This window comes from Bos grunniens, chromosome 7 (assembly GCF_055505025.1).
Source record: "Bos grunniens cultivar Pamir isolate PY7600 chromosome 7, Bosgru_T2T1.0, whole genome shotgun sequence".
Taxonomy (NCBI): Eukaryota; Metazoa; Chordata; class Mammalia; order Artiodactyla; family Bovidae; genus Bos; species Bos grunniens.
The window spans coordinates 51920946-51939177 of record NC_141171.1 but is presented as its reverse complement, the minus strand read 5'-3'; the positions used below and the strand labels follow the sequence as shown (position 1 = coordinate 51939177).

The 18232-nt window shown below is 38.2% G+C and overlaps 1 protein-coding gene across 2 annotated transcripts in view; it reads right to left on the bottom strand.

Moving 5' to 3' along the window:
• Positions 1 to 17752, bottom strand: part of LOC147369524 (protocadherin alpha-C2) — a 95258-nt gene extending 77506 nt beyond the window's left edge. For both annotated transcript variants that reach the window (XM_086412048.1, XM_086412045.1), the window contains exon 1: positions 14744 to 17752. In XM_086412048.1, coding sequence (XP_086268174.1) covers positions 14744 to 17221 — 2478 coding nt within the window. In that variant the 5' untranslated portion in view covers positions 17222 to 17752. The remainder of the gene's footprint in view (positions 1 to 14743) is intronic.
• Positions 17753 to 18232: the final 480 nt, after the last annotated feature.

Here is an 18232-nt window from a genome sequence, read left to right as displayed (position 1 = left end):
TTCACCAATCTACCTCCTTGCTTCCCAAATCATCCATTTCAGTTCAGTTCAGTTCAGTCACTCAGTCGTGTCCGACTCTTTGCGACCCCATGAATCGCAGCACGCCAGGCCTTCCTGTCCATCACCAACTCCTGGAGTTCACTCAGACTCACGTCCATCGAGTCAGTGATACCATCCAGCCATCTCATCCTCTGTCATCCCCTTCTCCTCCTGCCCCCAATTCTTCCCAGCATCAGAGTCTTTTCCAATGAGTCAACTCTTCGCATGAGGTGGCCAAAGTACTGGAGTTTCAGCTTTAGCATCATTCCTTCCAAAGAACACCCAGGGCTGATCTTCTTCAGAATGGACTGGTTGGATCTCCTTGCAGTGCAAGGGACTCTCAAGAGTCTTCTCCAACACCACAGTTCAAAAGCATCAATTCTTCGGCGCTCAGCCTTCTTCACAGTCCAACTCTCACATCCATACATGACCACTGGAAAAACCATCGCCTTGACTAGATGGACCTTTGTTGGCAAAGTAATGTCTCTGCTTTTGAATATGCTATCTAGGTTGGTCATAACTTTTCTCCCAATCATCCATTAATCCTCTACTATAGAGATATCGTACATGGGAAGATCTCTCTACATGTCCCCACCCTCAACCAAACAACATACTAAGTTAGTTGCTTTCCCTCTGCATTCCAGGGTAGCATATATTTGTTTCATTGTAGCTCTAATCTGTTTGTATTATAATTGATGGTTTACCTGTTTATTGTTGACATATCTTTCACTATTATGGATTATATCTTATCTGTCTCTACATTTTGAATGTCTCATGCTTTAAAAAGTATGTCAGATGGAGTGACTAGAATAAATAAATATGGAAATTGTATGTCAAGCAAAGTCACAAGTGCCACCTTTAATAAAATTTTATTATCTGAATGTTTTTATTTGCTTTTTATTGAAATATGGTTGATTTACAATGTCATGTTAGTGTCAGGTATACAGCACAGTGACTCAGTTACATAGATGTAATGTGTGTGTGTGTGTATTCTTTTTCAGAGAATAGGTTATTGTCTGAATGTTTAAGTGAAAGCATGTGCTCTCTTGGTTCATAGTAGATCTAATGTACGAATTACTTTTTTCCCCCAAATCAGTAATTGCTGGTTCTTTACCACTAGTGCCACCTGGGAAGCCCAAAATAGTAATAAAAGATTTAAATCCCCCAATGGCAACCCACTCCAGTGTTCTTGCCTGGAGAATCCCAGGGACGGGGGAGCCTGGTGGGCTGCCGTCTATGGGGTCGCACAGAGTCGGACACAACTGAAGCGACTTAGCAGTAGCAGCAGCATAAAACATTTCAATACTACTTAGATGCTAATATGCTGGTGATAAAATTGTATACTATGAAATCTCGGGTAATGGAAGCTTAAATTATTCAGAGCAGCCATCTTACTGAAAGCAAGGAAATATTCTAGATAAAATATTAAAACAATTATCTTAAAAGCACTGAAAATCTGATAAGATAGCGAGAACTGCTAAGACAAAGTCTGGAGGAAACCTAAACCCAGAGAGGCGAGCAGAATTTTGAATTTGCTTTTTGTTTTGAAAGCATCTGCCAACATAAACTTGGCTGTAAATCCAGATAATTTGTAGGATAAGGAAGACAGAAATTAAGGACCAGAAAGTACATAAGAAGAGGAATCTTATAGGATCTCCAAACTACAGTAATCTGGAACCCAAGGACCATACCCTCCAGGAGATGGTGTAACAAAACTAAACCTATCCACTGCTGGGAAATTTCACTTGGAGCCAACCAAAACAGAAGGAAAACAGGAAAGGAAAAAAAGTCTTATAAAGTTGTCATTGGATACTGGATATCCTGTAGATTTTCAGCTGGGTATACATAGAGCCTAAGTCTCCAAAGATCCTCAAATCTTGAACTGAAGGTAGCATACAACTAGTAGCATTCAGACACTGGCATGTGTGTGTTCAGTCACTTCAGTCGTGTCTGACTCTCTGTGACCCCATGGACTTTAGCCTGCCAGGCTCCTCTATCCATAGGATTCTCCAGGCAACAATACTGGAGTGGGTTGCCATACTCTTCCCCAGGAGATCTTCCTGACCCAGGGATTGAACCAGTATCTCCTGCATTTCCTGCATTGCAGACAGATTCTTAACGCCTGAGCCACCTGGGAAGCCCCTCAGACACTGGCAGATGTAAATAAAAATCTATCCTGAAGGTACTTTCATACAAGATCTCAGGATATCCTGAGAAATATTATTTTCAGGGTAATGACCATCAGAAGTCAGGGGAAATCTGCAACACATGGAAATATGGAGCTATGATAAAAAACTAGTTGATGCAGCACTCAGCAGAAACATACTTTCAGACTGCAGACTGTAGAAATATCAGAGATTTAATATATTTAAAGAAATAAAAAGCAAGTTTGAAAATCTTTTCAGAGAAGTAAAATAAATTTAAAATAACCCAGCAGATATGAACAATCATATTAGAATTTTTAAATGAAAAACAGAATAACTAAAAATAAAACTCAAGGGACACTTCTAGTAGAATATTAGGCACAAAAGAAGACAAAATTAGCAAAATTGAAAGAAAAATAATAAGAAATTACTCACAAAAGAGCACAATAAGACAACAGTGAAACCCAAAAAGTAGGATAAATTTAATGTGCCAAAGTGAAGGAGATGCTTACCTAGAATTCCATACCCAGGGAAAAATATCTATCAAGAATGACATCATAGACAAACAAAAACTAAAACAGTTCATCACCAACAGAAGTAGAGATAGAGTTATTTCATAATGTTAGAAGTTTCCACTTAACAGGAAAATATTACAAATCTAAATTGGGTTAAGTATCTAAATAAAATAAAAAGCCTAAAAATATATGAAATAAAAATGTGACAAAAATCCAAGAAGAAATAAACAGTTCATTTACAATGAGACATTTTAACATAACTTTTTCAGTCACATAAAATAAGCAAATAAAAAGAGTAAAAAAGAATGCAGAATATTTGAACAACACAACTGGCAAAAGACTTAATAGACATATACAGAGTACTTTTACAGGCAATTTTATAATATTACCCCTTTCATAAACACAGACATTCATGAACATTTACAAAAATCAACCATTCACAGCCTGACATGCTGTCAGACACGACTGAGGAACTAAGCATGCATGCATGAAAATTTGTCATGGATTCATTGAGATTTCTTTTATGATCCAGATTACACTTAATTTTCTTACATACACCACATGCTCATGCGTATTTTAAAGATTTTTCATTTTGCAATTACTGGGTGGTTTTATATGCACACACATACATGCTCTTTAACCCCCTTATTCAAATTCTCTGTATTCTCATTGTTGTGGGGTTTTTTTTTTTTTGTCTCCTTATTCTGTTTCTGAACAAAGTATGTTAAAATTTCCCATTCTGGTTATAGATTTCTCTATTTCTCCTTAAAGTTTAATTGTTTTTGCTTAAGGTACTTAAACATGATGTTATTAACATATTAAATTTTATTATTGTTTTATCTTCCTAATAGACTAACCCTTTTATTATTACATAATGCCCTTATTTATATCCATAAGCCTTCTTGCCTTCAGGTCCACTATAAGTGATACCTGTTGAGTTAGCTATACAGTTTCCTTTTGATAAGTGTTTACACGGTATGTCTCTTTCCATTCTTTTACTTCCCACTTTTTTTTATCCTTTTTGTAAGTGTGTCTCTGATAACTGACATACGGGAGTATAATTTCTAACCAGTATGACCATTTTTGTAATCGGAGTGTTTAGTCTATCTACATTTAATGTAACTACTGATATACCTGGATTTTAATCTCTACTTGTATTTATCTTATCTAATTTGCCTTTCCCCTACTTCTAGCCTTCATTTGGACTAATTAAGTATATTTTTATCCCATTTTCTCTCTGCTACTAACTTATTGGCTACTTTTCTTTACTATCTTAAATGGATTTTCTTAGAAAATACAACATTCATCCTGGACTTATTAAAGTCTAATATAATTTTTACTTTCACTACTTTCAGGACAATGTAACGGCCTTAAACCCTTTTAATTCCATTTACCTCTTTCCATATTTTTGTTGTTGTCCTCATATATTTCAGTTCTTCTTATATTTTAAATTCTACTGTGCATTATTATTGTTTTAGTCAGTAAATATTTACTTCCTCTTCTTTCCTCTTGTTCCCCTTCCTTCCTTCCTATATTTCTGAGCTTCTAATTGGGAAAATTTTCCATAAAGAAATCACTTACTATTTCCCTCAGTGCAGATCTGATTGGGATGCATTTCCTCAACTTTGTTTCATTTGAAAATATTTTATTTATTTCTTTTTTTTTAAGGATATTTTTGCTGGGTATAAAATTCTAGGTTTTTCAGGTGTTCTTAGATCCCTTGAAGATGTCATTTAATTGTATTATGGCTTTTATTTTTCCCTTGAGACTTCAGTTGTCTGTCTTCCTGTTGCTCATTTAAAGGTAATGTTTTCTTTTTATTTTCTGGCAGTCAAAAGATGGCTCACTGAAAAGCCTAATAAAACCAACACATCTACAGCAAAGCTTATCCAAAAAAAAAGAGAAATAAAAAATACCACACTAGCAATACAAAAAGAAACATATGGTTCCTATGATTTCAAAATAATAAGAAGAAATATTATGAAACAACTTTAAGCCCACACTCTATAAATGTATTTTCACATTTATTTGAATGCACAAAATTATTGAAAAACACAATGAAGCAACTGTTATAACTAGAAACAGAAGATCTGTATAGTTTCATATCTATAACAGATATTTATTTATAATTAAAAACTTTAATGCAGAGAATGCTAGTCCAAAAAGGCTTCATTCTGAATTCTTCCAAGTGTTTACAGGAAGGGGGAAAAAACCACTGATTTACATATACAAACTTTCCAGAGAACTGGAAAAAAGGTAATACTTCTCAATTTACTATATGAGACCAGCATAGTTTTGATATCAAAACCTGACAAAAACATTATAAGAATGAAACATTACAAGTCAATTTCTATCATATACACATTTTTTAAATTCTCAGCAAAATGTTAAGAAACTAAATCTAGTGATATAAAAAGAATAATATATCACAACAAACCTACATTTATGCTAAGAATGCAAGATTGGTTTGTTACTATTAAATCAACCAGTATCTGGAGACAAAAACAAAAACAGTGATCTTAAAATTTATGGGACACAGCAAAAGCAGTTCTAAAAGGGAACTTTACAGAGATACAAGCCTACCTCAGAAAACAAGAAAAATTTCAAATAAACAACCTAACCTTACACTGAAAGGAACTATAAAAGAATAACAAAAAGACCCAAAGTTAGCAGAAGGAAAGAAATCATAAAGATAAGAGAAGAAATAAATAGAATAGAGTCTAAAAAAAATAGGAAAGATGAATGAAACTAAGAGCTAGTTCTTTGAAAAGATAAACAAAATTGATAAACCTTTAGCCAGACTCATCAAGAAAAAGAGAGGAGCCAAATAAATAAAATCAGAAATGGAAAAAAGTGACAACTGATACCACAGAAATACAAAAAATCACAAGAGACTACTATGAACAATTATATGTAAATAAAATAGACAATCTAGATGAAATAAATATAGCAAAAATAAACAAATGGGACGACACCAAACTAAAAACATTTTGCACAGCAAAGGAATCTACTGACAAAATGAAAAAGTCACCTACTGAATGGGAGAAGATATTAATATTTGCAAATGATATATCCAATAAGTGACTAATATCCAAAATACCTAAAGAACACATATAACTCAATATCAAAAAAACGATCTGATTAAAAAATGGGCAGAGGATCTGAATAGGTATTTTTCCAAAGAAGACATGCAGATGGCCAACATATAAGAAAAGATGCTCAAAATCACAAATCAGCAGGGAAATGCAAATCAAAACCACACTGAGATATCACCTCGCACTTGTCAGAATGACTATTATCAAAAAGACAGCAAATAAGAAAGAAGTATGCATGAGCATGTGAAGAAAATGGAACCCTCATGCCCTGTTCATAGGAATGTAAATTGGTGTACCATTATGGAAAACAGTATGATGTTTCCTCAAAAGATTAAAAACAGAACTACCATATAACCCAGCAATTCCACTTCTGGATACTTTTCTAAAGAAAATGAAAACACTAATTTGAAAAGATATATGGACCCCCTATGTTCATTGCGGCATTAATCACTATTAATATCCAAGATATGGAAGCAACCTAAGTGTCCACCAATAGATGAATGAATAAAGAAGATGTGGTGTGTGTGTGTACACACACCCATATATATAATGGAATATTAGTCATAGAAAAGAATAAAATCTTGCCATTCATGACAATCTGGGTGGATTGTGAGGTTGTTATGCTAAGTGAAATATGTCAGACAACAACAAAAACTGCATGATTCCACTTACATTTGAAAAACAAATATTAAAAAAATGAATAAACAAAATAGAATCAAAATCACAGATATAGAGAAGAAACAAGTGGTTGCCAGAAGGGAGGAGGGTGGGAAATGAGTAAACTAGGTAAGGGAAATTAAGAGGTACAAACTTTCAGCTACAGAATAAATGAGTCACAGGTAAAAAATGTACACTGTGGGAAACACAGTCAATAATAATACAATACCTTTGTATGGGGACAAATGGTAACTAGACTTATTATGGCGACCGTTTCATAACATATACAAATACCAAGTCACTATGTTGTGCACCAGGAATTAACACAGCGCTGTAGGTTAATTATACTTCAAAAACAAACTCATAGAAAAAGAGATCAGATTTGTGATTACCAGAGGTGGGGGTAGGGAAGAGGGGGAATTGGACAAAGGTGGTTCAAAAATACTTAATCTTAAAAAGCCCTAGTTTTGAAAGCAATTTGAAACAAATGAATCTAACTCTATGTAGTTTATGGCTTAACTACACAGAGATGAACTATTCCAAGATACTTTAAAACATGATAATTTATACAAGGGGCTTCCTTGATGGCTCAGTGGTAAAGAATCTGTCTGCCAATGCAGGAGACGTGGGTCCAATCCCTAGGTAGGGAGGATCCCCTGGAGAAGGAAATGGCAAACCACTCCAGTATTCTTGCCTGGGAAATCTCATGGACAGAGGAGCCTGGCAGGCTACAGTCCATGGGGTTGCAAAAGAGCTGGACACGACTTAGCAACTAAACAACAATTTGTACAAGCCTAGTAAAATGCAGCCTACAAATGAAAAGAATGGCAAAAACATTAAACTGTTACTGTAACCACATTGTTGGTGTAGTGCTGGTACTGTTCTCTGAGTCTGTTCTTTTAGTGTGTGGTAATAAATTAGTAATTATGTTGATATAAATGAACACTAAGATTTTTATGGTGGGAGAAAGGAGATACAAATGTAAGTGTAATGAAATTAACTAAAAACCTTATAGTTCTTAACTTGAATTGGAAAGATTAGTATGAACTTGTGATTTTACTTTTTTAAAAACGCATATCCCTTAGTTCAGTAACTGAAAATACCTAGAAACGTTGACTCAATCCTGTAGGAATGAGCACACCTACCACCCACATTATATTTCTAAATAACATCTCCCACAAAAAAGAATTGAAGGATTCTTGGGGAATGGTTGGTTCCAGGTCCGAGACAGGAAATTTACAAAATGAATCTGGGTATTTATAACACCAGAGAGCAGACATTCTCTTAAAAATGAATGAAATGAATCCCTCACTGCAAGGAAAATGAATGATAGTATTTGTTGCAAATACTAAAATTTAAGATTTTGAGTGACAGTCATAATTTTGGAAAACTTTCCTCTACCATGGTAAGCCTGTAGCTTCCCAATACTAAAAGACCATCTGATGACAGCAATGGTGGTATTGATAAATATTATTTTTTATTGCATAATAAAATGTGTCCACATTTGGAAGATCTGTATAACTCAGAGAGCCAACATTTCCCAAACAACCAATAGTTGTTGTTGTTCAGTCATTAAGTCATGTCTGACTCTTTATGACCCCATGGATTGTAGTCTACGAGGCTCCTCTATCCATGGGATTTCCCAGGCAAGAATATAGAAGTGGGTTACCATTGCCTTCCCCAAACAACCAATAAACCTGACTTTAAAAGTATATAGTGGAAGGAAGGGACAAATGGTCTAAGCGCTTTAATATTCACCTTGTAGACTGTTCCATATTCACTTACTACATGAAAAAAAAAAACTAGCTCAAATCTAGAGTTTAAATTTTAAAAATGAGATATGAGTACATACCACTATAATGATGAAAATGTAAAAGGCTGGTAATACTAGTAATACTAATTATTCAAGAATGTGAACTAACTAAAACTCTTAAGCTGGTGGGAGAATAACTTGGAACAACTAATTTGGGAAACCACTGGCAGTATCTATTAAAGTTGAGAACACTCATACTACATAAACAAGCAATTTCTACTACTAGATACACTGTTAACAGAAATGCTAACGTGTGCACCAAAAGACATAGGGAAAATGTCCATAGCAGAATTGTCTATAATAGCAAAAATAAACTTGAAAAAATGTCCATCAACAGAAACATGGATAAATAAATTGTTATATACTCATACAACACGATAAACAGCAGTTTAATGGATGAATTATTGCTACACACAGCAGGCCAGATGAACGTCACATGTATAATATTGAATTAAACTAGCCAGACACAAAACCATAAGCATACTATATGATCCTATTTTTATGACATTGAAACTCATTACAATAGTGATATTTTCAGATGAGAGTAATGAGGTATTAGTGGTTCAGTCATGTCCAACCCTTTGCAACCCCCATGGACTATAAACCACCAGGCTCCTCGGTTTATGGAATGCTCTAGGCAAGAATACTGGAGGGGGTAGCCATTCCCTTCTCCTGGGATCTTCCCAATCCAGGGATCAAACCCAGGTCTCTGTGCATTGCAGGCAGATTCTTTACTGTCTGAGCCATCAGTGAAGCACAATGATAGAGGAGGCTGAGGGGGGCTTGGGGTGCTGGTAATGCTCTTCTACTTCCTTATCTCTGTGGTGACCACATGATTGCGTTGGCTTTGATTATTCAGCAAGCTGTACATGTATGATATATAAACTTTTATGTATAATAATATATGAACTTTTATGTATGTTATACTTCAAATAAAATTTTAAAAATAAGATTTACATGAATCAGCTAATACTAAGTGGAAATTTTTTGGCTTTAAATCCATAAATCCATACATTAAAAACAACAAAACCTGAAAAACAAAAAGCTAGAAATCAAATAGCAAACTGAATATAAAGAAATATGAGAAGGTAAATAATGTTAAGAGCAGAAGTCAGTGAAATAGAAAGCAAATATACAAGAAAGAGAATCCCCAAAACTTAGTTAGTCCTTGAAAAGGCTAATTTAATAAGTGACTGCCGAGTCTAACCAGGAAAAATGAGAGCTGACAACAACATTAGGATTGGAAAGAAGAATATCACTACAGATCCTGTAAATGTTAAAAGATTACAGAGAGGACATTATAAAAAAAAAACTTTATGCCATATTTAGTGTATATTTTAGCTTAAATATTTGAAAACTTAGCTAAAATTAATGTATTTCTGGAAAAGAGAATTTATAGAAATGAAATAAGAAGAATAAAATAACTAATATTTCTTTTATAGTAAAGAAATGTGATTTCATGATTTTAAACTTTCCCACAAAGAAAACTTAAGGCACAGAGAATATCCTTAGTGAATTCTATGAAGTATTTGAGAAAGATATATCACCAATCTTAACATGACCAGAGACTAGAAAAAAAGGAGAGGAAAAAAGAAAAACACTTCTAACTTGTTTAATAAGGCCAGCATAACCTTGATAGCAAATCCTTAAAAGAAAGGAAAATGACATGCCAATCTCAAGTGATGAATACATTATTAAGATGTCTTTATTGGTTGTTTTTATTTTACAAGAACATCATTTTGATTCTAAACAAAACAGCTATAATCTTTGCTTAAAGATTCCAAAGAGTAAGCATAATATACCTGAATTCAGAGAGTACATTTTTGAGGTATGTCAATAGAGTTCAGTTATGAAAATAGTGTATGTGTACATGGCAATCAGATGGCTCTAAGAACAGCCAACAATTTGAGTTGGGACAGAAAGACTTTTCTCTTTCTCTGCAGCACAGAAGACTACATGATCTTATATTCATCCCTAGATTCTAAGACAAGTTCCAGATGAATATATAACGACCTTCTGTGTTTAAAGGTTGAGGAGGAAATTCTTATCCTAATTATTTTTCATATGGGACTTACCTGGTGGCTCAGATGGTAAAGCGTCTGCCTACAATGCAAAAGACCCGGGTTCAATCCCTGGGTCGGGAAGATCTCCTGGAGAAGGAAATGGCAACCCACTACAGTATTCTTGCCTTATTATTACCAATTATTTTTCATAAATGCAGTATAAAAGAGACATGTAACTTATTTATATCTTGACCCATTCTCTTCTCATCAATTAAAATTGGAAACAAAGTGAGTAACCACCTTTATCATTAAGTTTTGGTTTTAAAGAATAATCCTTATGAATAAATTCTTTACTTCCCATACTTTAGTCAGAATCCTAGATTGTGATCTATATTCATTTGACATTCTGCCAAACGCTATTTCTGATATTCACATTATATGCATTTGAGCAATATAAAAACCTCTTAGTAATTCAGTCTACTTTCATCCCAACCCAGCTAAAGAGTATTTAGTCTCTGAAATATTACTGCAAATATTGAAGTAAAATCAATAGGTCATTAACATTAATGATGAAAATCAATAGTCATTAACATTATTGAAATCAATAGGTCATTGATTGATTTCAATGACCTATTAATCAATAGGTCATTGATTGATTTCAACGAAAATCAATAGGTCATCAACATTATCATATATGCTGTCAAAACTTTCCCACTCATACATCTCCCCAAAGCATTGCTTTTCTCTTTTCTATTCAAGTTATGATGCTCTTCTCTCCTTGTCACTAGTTTGAGGTTTCCATATCATACAAAGAATACTATTGTGCTGTCTCCATATATTTGAATCTGAACATATTTCATATAGCCTGCATGCTTCCTTAGATTCTGCACTCTAAAGTTTTTCAAAGTGTGGTTATCAGCTTCAAAGTCAAAATAGATATAAAGAAATATCCAGTTAACCTATGGGCAAGTCTACTTGGGGAATATATGTTAGCAAATAAAAACACCCAGAATGCCAAAAACAGTCTACCATTTGTCATTAACAAATGACACTCAAAGGGGAAATATCTTATGCCCCATAGATCCTGGCAAAAGAGAAGTTGCTTTAATTTGGTTTAGTTTAATTTAGACTGGTATGTTAAAAATATAATTTTCATGTGAAATTTTTAATAAAGTCAGTTTATGCTGTTGTGCATTTTTGGGACGCTAATACTTACTATCTTTAAAAACTGCCAATGCAGTTTTTAATAGGAAGTAGATATATCACAGATATCATCTAAAAAATTATCAAGAATCTTAACAGAAAAAAATTGACATGAGACTCATATTGCTTAGCTGTTGCACAGTAGGTCAATTTTGTTTCTATCTGTTAAATATTATCAAAGGAGAGATACAGATAAAATGTTTTCCTGAATTTCATAAGCTTTATAAACTATACTAATGTACTCTAAAATAAGAGAAAAGAGCTTAGAGTAGAACAAAATATAAGTACATATGCATCAACATGATTCTGTGTGATTCAGACACAGTTAAAATTATGAAATTGCAGGCTTTTCAAAAGACAGATCATTTCTAAAACTGAAGCAACAAATACCTTATTTCTAGAATTCTGTAGTTGTTCTTAAGGCATTCAATGAACACCATGACAAGCATTCTTTTCTAAAGCATCAAAATACTGGATCAATCTGCACTTGGAGGAAAAAGTAAGTGATAAATGCCTGTGTTGAATTACAAATACTCCAGCTTCAAAGAAGTTATTTTTGTCCATGTTTTTATACAACAAACTTTCTTTATATGTAAGGAAATGTCCAGCCCATAAAAATTAACAATGAACCACCTATAAAGCAAAATATCAACAATGATGGGAAGATTGCTCAACTGGATGGATGAGATGGCACAATAGTCCTCCATGTCTAAACAGTATATATCTCTGTTATTTTATCACTCACATAAATTTAAACATTCTGTGGCAGGGGACATATTCCTCTGTTATTAGCTATATTCTTTCCTTCTAAGTGGATAATTTTCCTTCTCTCAGATCATTGATCTTCCTAATGCTTACTTATGTTTCCTCTGCAGTCTAGTCAAAAGGTTTCTCTCAAACCTTAGTGAATTCTCTTAATAGAAGGAGAGTTTATACATTGTGTTTTGATACCTGAAATACTAATATTTTGTGCACCAATTTTCTCCCTTAAAATTAGCTGCACTTTAATTTTCATTCATGCAAATTTCACAATAATTATGTGCATTCCTGCTAATCACTTTGTCCTCTACAGAAACTGGACTGGTATTTAGCCCCAGAACACAGCATTGATGTTGTTCATGCTAGCTCTAGACCAGAAAATCCCTGTTGTATTGTTTCATGATTATATATCATAAGGAAGAAAATAATCATTGAAATAATGTATTTGAAAAAGGCCTTTAAACTGCTACCACTACTAAGTCGCTTCAGTCGTGTCCGACTCTATGTGACCCCATAGACGGCAGCCCAGCAGGCTCCCCCGTCCCTGGGATTCTCCAGGCAAGAACACTGGAGTGGGTTGCCATTTCCTTCTCCAATGCATGAAAGGGAAAAGTGAAAGTGAAGTCGCTCAGAAGTGTCCAACCCTTAACGACCCCATGGACGGCAGCCCACCAGGCTCCTCCATCCATGGGAGTTTCCAGGCAAGAGTTCTGGAGTGGGGTGCCATTTAAACTGCTAGCTATATATAAACATAAAGTAAAAAAGTAAATTTTTATTTATATATTAAACAGTGTTATCACTCAATTCATAGATTCACAAATTGAATCATTTATTCATCAACAAGTATTGACTAATCATATAGTATATAATGGATTCCATTGTATCATGCTGTAAATATTAAATATGCAAAATTATAAAAGGTGCAAATCTATTTTATTTGCGGTTAACATCATTATTTGAAGTAGAGTAACTTATAACCCAATTTCCCCCTTATTATCTGAAATGGTAAAACATTCCCTTCATTCCCTTCCCTAACTTCTGCATACCTCCTTCCCTTGTATCCATGATCTCTATGAGAAGTCACAAAGTAATACTGGAAAATTGCTAATCCAATTGCTCCCACTTCACTTAGAAAGTTTTGAAATACCAAGGGCCACTATAGATGAACTGAAGTATTTGAATAATTTAATCTTTCTTAGGTGCTGCTGCTGTTGCTGTGTGTGCTTGGTCATGTCCAATTGTTGCAAACTCATAGACTGTCAAGTCCCATAGACTACCTGCCAGGCTCTTCTGTCTATGGGGCTCTCCAGGCAAGAATACTGGAGTGGGTTGCCATTTCCTTCTCCAGGGGATCTTCCTGACCCAGGAATCGAACCCGGGTCTCCTGCATTGCAGGCAGACTCTTTACTGACTGAGCTACAAGGGAAGCCTTCTTAGGGGCATTACACCTTAACATGGTATTTTCTTATTTCAAAGTTTACTGGCTTCTAAAATAATAAGAAAATTAAATCCAAGTTGAATGGACTTTGAATGGGAAGTACACCTTGAACACACAAATGTTTCTGACATGGCAATTATGCATCTGTCTTCTTTGTGAAATGCATCAATAAGAACACATAATAAAAGATTGTCAAGTCCTATACCCAACTGTATCATCTTTCTGTCAGTACAAATAAGTGCTCTGAGACATGCTTATTATTTCTATATATTTACAAATACTGTGTGGAACTATTATCTATGTTTTGGAATACCATTATCAAAAAAGACTACTTTGTCAAAATGGTATTCATTGTAAAATATAGCCTAGGGAATATGTTGCATTTTATTAAATGGTATAGCATTCACAATCCAATTCACTGCCATCTCTACCACAAAACCTTCTCTAATTCCCTCTTCTCTGTCTAGATGTTCTCTCTCTCCCTTCTTTGAACATCTGTTATGATTTATTTTTACATGTTTTAGGTTATCGTCATGTTTAAATCATGTATTTGTTATGGTTTGAGTAAATGTCTCATCATCCATAATATTAAGTTTGTATTACGCAAAGACTCTTCCATAATTTTCATTCTCACCTTAGGTATCAGAATGCCTTAAACATATCTTTTGCTCAAAATATGTTTTCTAATGAAAGGATATTTATTTCAAGTAATTCCTTAAATAAATTCATAAAAGGAATTATTCAAAGACATCCCAGGTTGTTTATTACCTGTTCCAGAAACTTTGGTGGTTTATTCTTTTCAATTTTAGAACTTTATACTGTATTACTTTAATTGTTCTTCAATAGGTTTGAATTTCTTACCCTGGTTTTTCAAAAATAAACTGTAACCTCCTTCAGGCCAAAAATGATCTCTTTTAACACCTGGATCTTCCCAGAATCCTTAGCACAGGGGATGCTGAGCCAGAGTGTTCAATTCAGTGGATTACATGCTACCAAAGACTCACATAAGAAACATTTTAGAAATACCTAGTGACCATCTCCTGGTCAAGGGAATCAAATTCCATAAAATATGCTTACCATGGCATTGACATTTGCGTGATCCCCTTTCCTATTCCAAATCTGGAGACAGGATATTGGCACATTCAGTTCTACCCCAGAGGCCAGATTTTTCAGGACAGCAGCACTGTATTCCCCATGCAACAGCAAACTGTTATTATCATAACCAAGTCCCAGGGAGGCCCAATAGAGATAAGTATGAGAAAGTCTTTCGACTGTAGTGACATCTATTGTGGCTGATGACATGCAAGGATTTGAAGCCACCTTGCTTCCATACCTCAGCTCCTCTGGAGAGTGACAGCAGCTCTGAGTGCAACAGCCTGCACTCTGGCTGAACTTGCTACACACAAAGAAAAGTAAACACCCCAGAAATAAAAAGGAAATACAGGCCAGGGCAATTGTTAAATACAGGTTCTGGGCAGAAAGGTGCCCTCCTGTTTCCCAGCCATCTTCAAAGTCTGGAAGGACCTGAGGGGCAGAGCTGCTCAACAGCACACCCAATGTGACAGAGGCAGAAAGTGATGGGTCTCCATGGTCCTGAACCACCACCACCACCTTCTGTTTAACTGCATCAGTGGGAAGAACTAAACAAGCAGTACGGAGCTCTCCCATGTTGGCTGAAATTCTGAAAAGGCTCGAGTCAGAAGCCTTAAAGATGTAGTAGGAAAGCCAAGCATTGGAGCCACTGTCTGCATCTTCTGCTACCACTTTTGTGATCAAGTGTCCTGTTCTGGCAGAGCGGGGCACGGTTTCCACTGGGACAGAGCCATTTTGGGGCAAGGGAAACAAGATGACTGGAGCATTGTCGTTCCTATCCACCACAAACAAGTTCACAGTCACTGTTGCACTTCTGGGAGGAAAGCCACCATCCCGGGCTTCCACTTGGAAGTGAAACCCCCTGAGCCACTCAAAGTCAAAGGAAATTTTGGCAGTGATAGCCCCACTGGATGAATCTACTTCCACCAAGCTAGAGGCTGACTGTCCTTCAGAGATAATATCCAACAGCTCATAGAAGACAAGGCCATTCTTCCCCAGATCTGGGTCCTGGGCAAACACATGTCCTAGGGAGGCTCCAGGGGCATTGTTTTCAGCCACAAAAAGTTCCTGTTTCGATTTAGGAAAGCTTGGTGTGTTGTCATTCACATCAGCAACTGACACAGTCAGTGTCCTGCGAGTGCTAAGTGGAGGTGAGCCACCATCCGAGGCAGTGATCAGAACCTGGTATTCACCGACTTGCTCCCGGTCCAGCAGCCCGTCAGTCACCAAGCTGTAGTAGTTGCCAAAGGAAGCCTTCAACTTAAAGGGGCCGCCACTGTACATGCTACAGGTGACTTTACCATTGGGACCAAGGTCTTCATCCCTTACATTAAGGAGAGCAATCACTGTGCCAGTGGCGGCGTCCTCGGAAACGGGACTGGAGAGAGTGAGAAGGTTCACCTCAGGGGCGTGATCGTTCACGTCAGTCACCTCCACCAGCAGTTTGGCGGTGCTGGCTAGACTGAAGGAACCTTCATCCCTTGCCTCAATGTATGCCTCCAACAGCGTTTCAGGAGGACCTAGTGAAGCAGCGATCCGCACTTCCCCATTTCTAGGGTGCACGTGAAAGTGGTGTCGCAGCTTGGCTTGGGTGCTATTGCTTAAGGAGTACCGGATTTCCCCATTGGAGCCTTCATCCGGGTCCGAGGCTTGCACTCGGAATAACACAGTCCCATTGGGTGCAGTCTCTGGCACCTCGGTGCGGTATACTGAGCGCTCAAATACAGGTGCATTGTCGTTTGTGTCCACCACGACGATGGTGACTTGTACCTCACCGGAGCGAGCTGGCAGCCCGCCGTCCCGAGCGGTGAGCACTAGCCGGTGGGTGGCACGTTGCTCCCGATCCAACGCTTTCTCCAACACCAGCTCTGGGAATTCGCTGCCGTCGACCCGCGAACCCATGTCCAGGCGAAAGTGCCGGCTGGGGCTCAGGCTGTAGCTTAGCAACCCGTTGCTTCCCTCGTCGGCATCTTCGGCATTAGGGAGAGTAAAGCGGGCTCCGGGCATAAGGAACTCAGGAATATGGAATTGCACGTCGCCGGCAGGGAAGTGAGGCGAGTTGTCGTTGATGTCCAGGACGTGAACATGGATCTTGTGCAGCTCTAGCGGGTCCTCGAGCACAAGCTCATAGATCAGGACGCAGGCAGCTTTGGCCCCGCACAGCCGTTCGCGGTCCGCCGGCTGTCGGACCACCAAGTTTCCGCTGGCCAGATCAACCCCGAAGTCTCGCCGCGGCTGGAAAGGAAGCGAAAGTTCCGCAAGGACAGAGAGGCCGCTGACAGCCTCAAGTCCTGGGCAACACTGCCTACGGCTACGCCCCGTTCGGTCTCCTCCGACACTGAGTATTCGAGCTGTCCGGCTACAGAGCCGCAGGAAACCCACAAACATAGAACCGCCACCCTCCAGCCCACCATCCCCCTCCCTCTCGGCGTCCTCGCTCCACCAGCCGTGACCCGGGACCATGCTCCGGACTCCCGGAGAGTGCGAGCCGTGGTAAAAGGAAAAAACCGAAGGCCGGTCGGCCGCCGCTGCCCGCTGGAAGTGCAGAGACAGCCGACGTTCGCCTTCCGAATGCCGTAATTGCCCGGGACCGGCCGGCTGACAGCAAGGCTTGCTAGACTGGAGGTTCGGCAGCCGTCTGGGAAAGCGGAGCCTGCGGGAGCGGAGGAGCGCAGCGCCGCCTAGGGGTGCAGAGGCGAGGAAAACTGCCGGGCTCCGGAAAGAGCGGTCTCGGTTGCCGGCCCACTGGGAACTCGCCCCGCGCCCAGGCAGCGAGCGCAAGGCGGGGCAAAGAGATGCTCCGAGAAACTAACACACCTTCCCTTAAACTGCGTTTCCTAGGACAACGCCCTGACTGCCGCAGTCTTAACGTCTACAAACTCTACCTGAAGACGGCTTAAAACTGGGGCTGAGCTCGGCTGGGCGTCTCTCAGCGACTATTTTGAGAGCCGAGCATCGGATCCCTGGCGCTCGGACCCACTGACTCCCTACAGTGCCGGCAGAGGGAGGAATTCCGAGAGGAACCGCCGGGCCGACACCCTGGGAGGCGGGACCACGACCATGAACCACTACGCCTTCTAGGCTTAAGGAAACAGGAACCCCCAAACCAAGTGCTATGGTGCGTTCCGTGCTGGATTCTCAGCCTCTCCGCTGAGAGTTTAAGTCTCTCCTGCACTTTCTTATATCCCCGGAGACGCCAAGATTTCTATAGCGAGAACCAGTGAGGGGCATATGGGGATCATTCCCCGGCACTCTCGCTTTTCAAGGCACAAAACTAGGCGAGCGCAATTCCGGCTCAACGTTCCCTCTTTTTACCAAATCAGCAGCTTTTCTGTTTTCCCCAGGAGCCCCTAAGGGGAGTGCTCGGCAAGCTCTGGGCGAGGAAAGTGGTTAGAAGCTAGTCAATATCAAGCATCAGAAACTCAGAAAGATTGACAGCTCACCCCCAAACTGGACCTGGACGTACAAAATGAA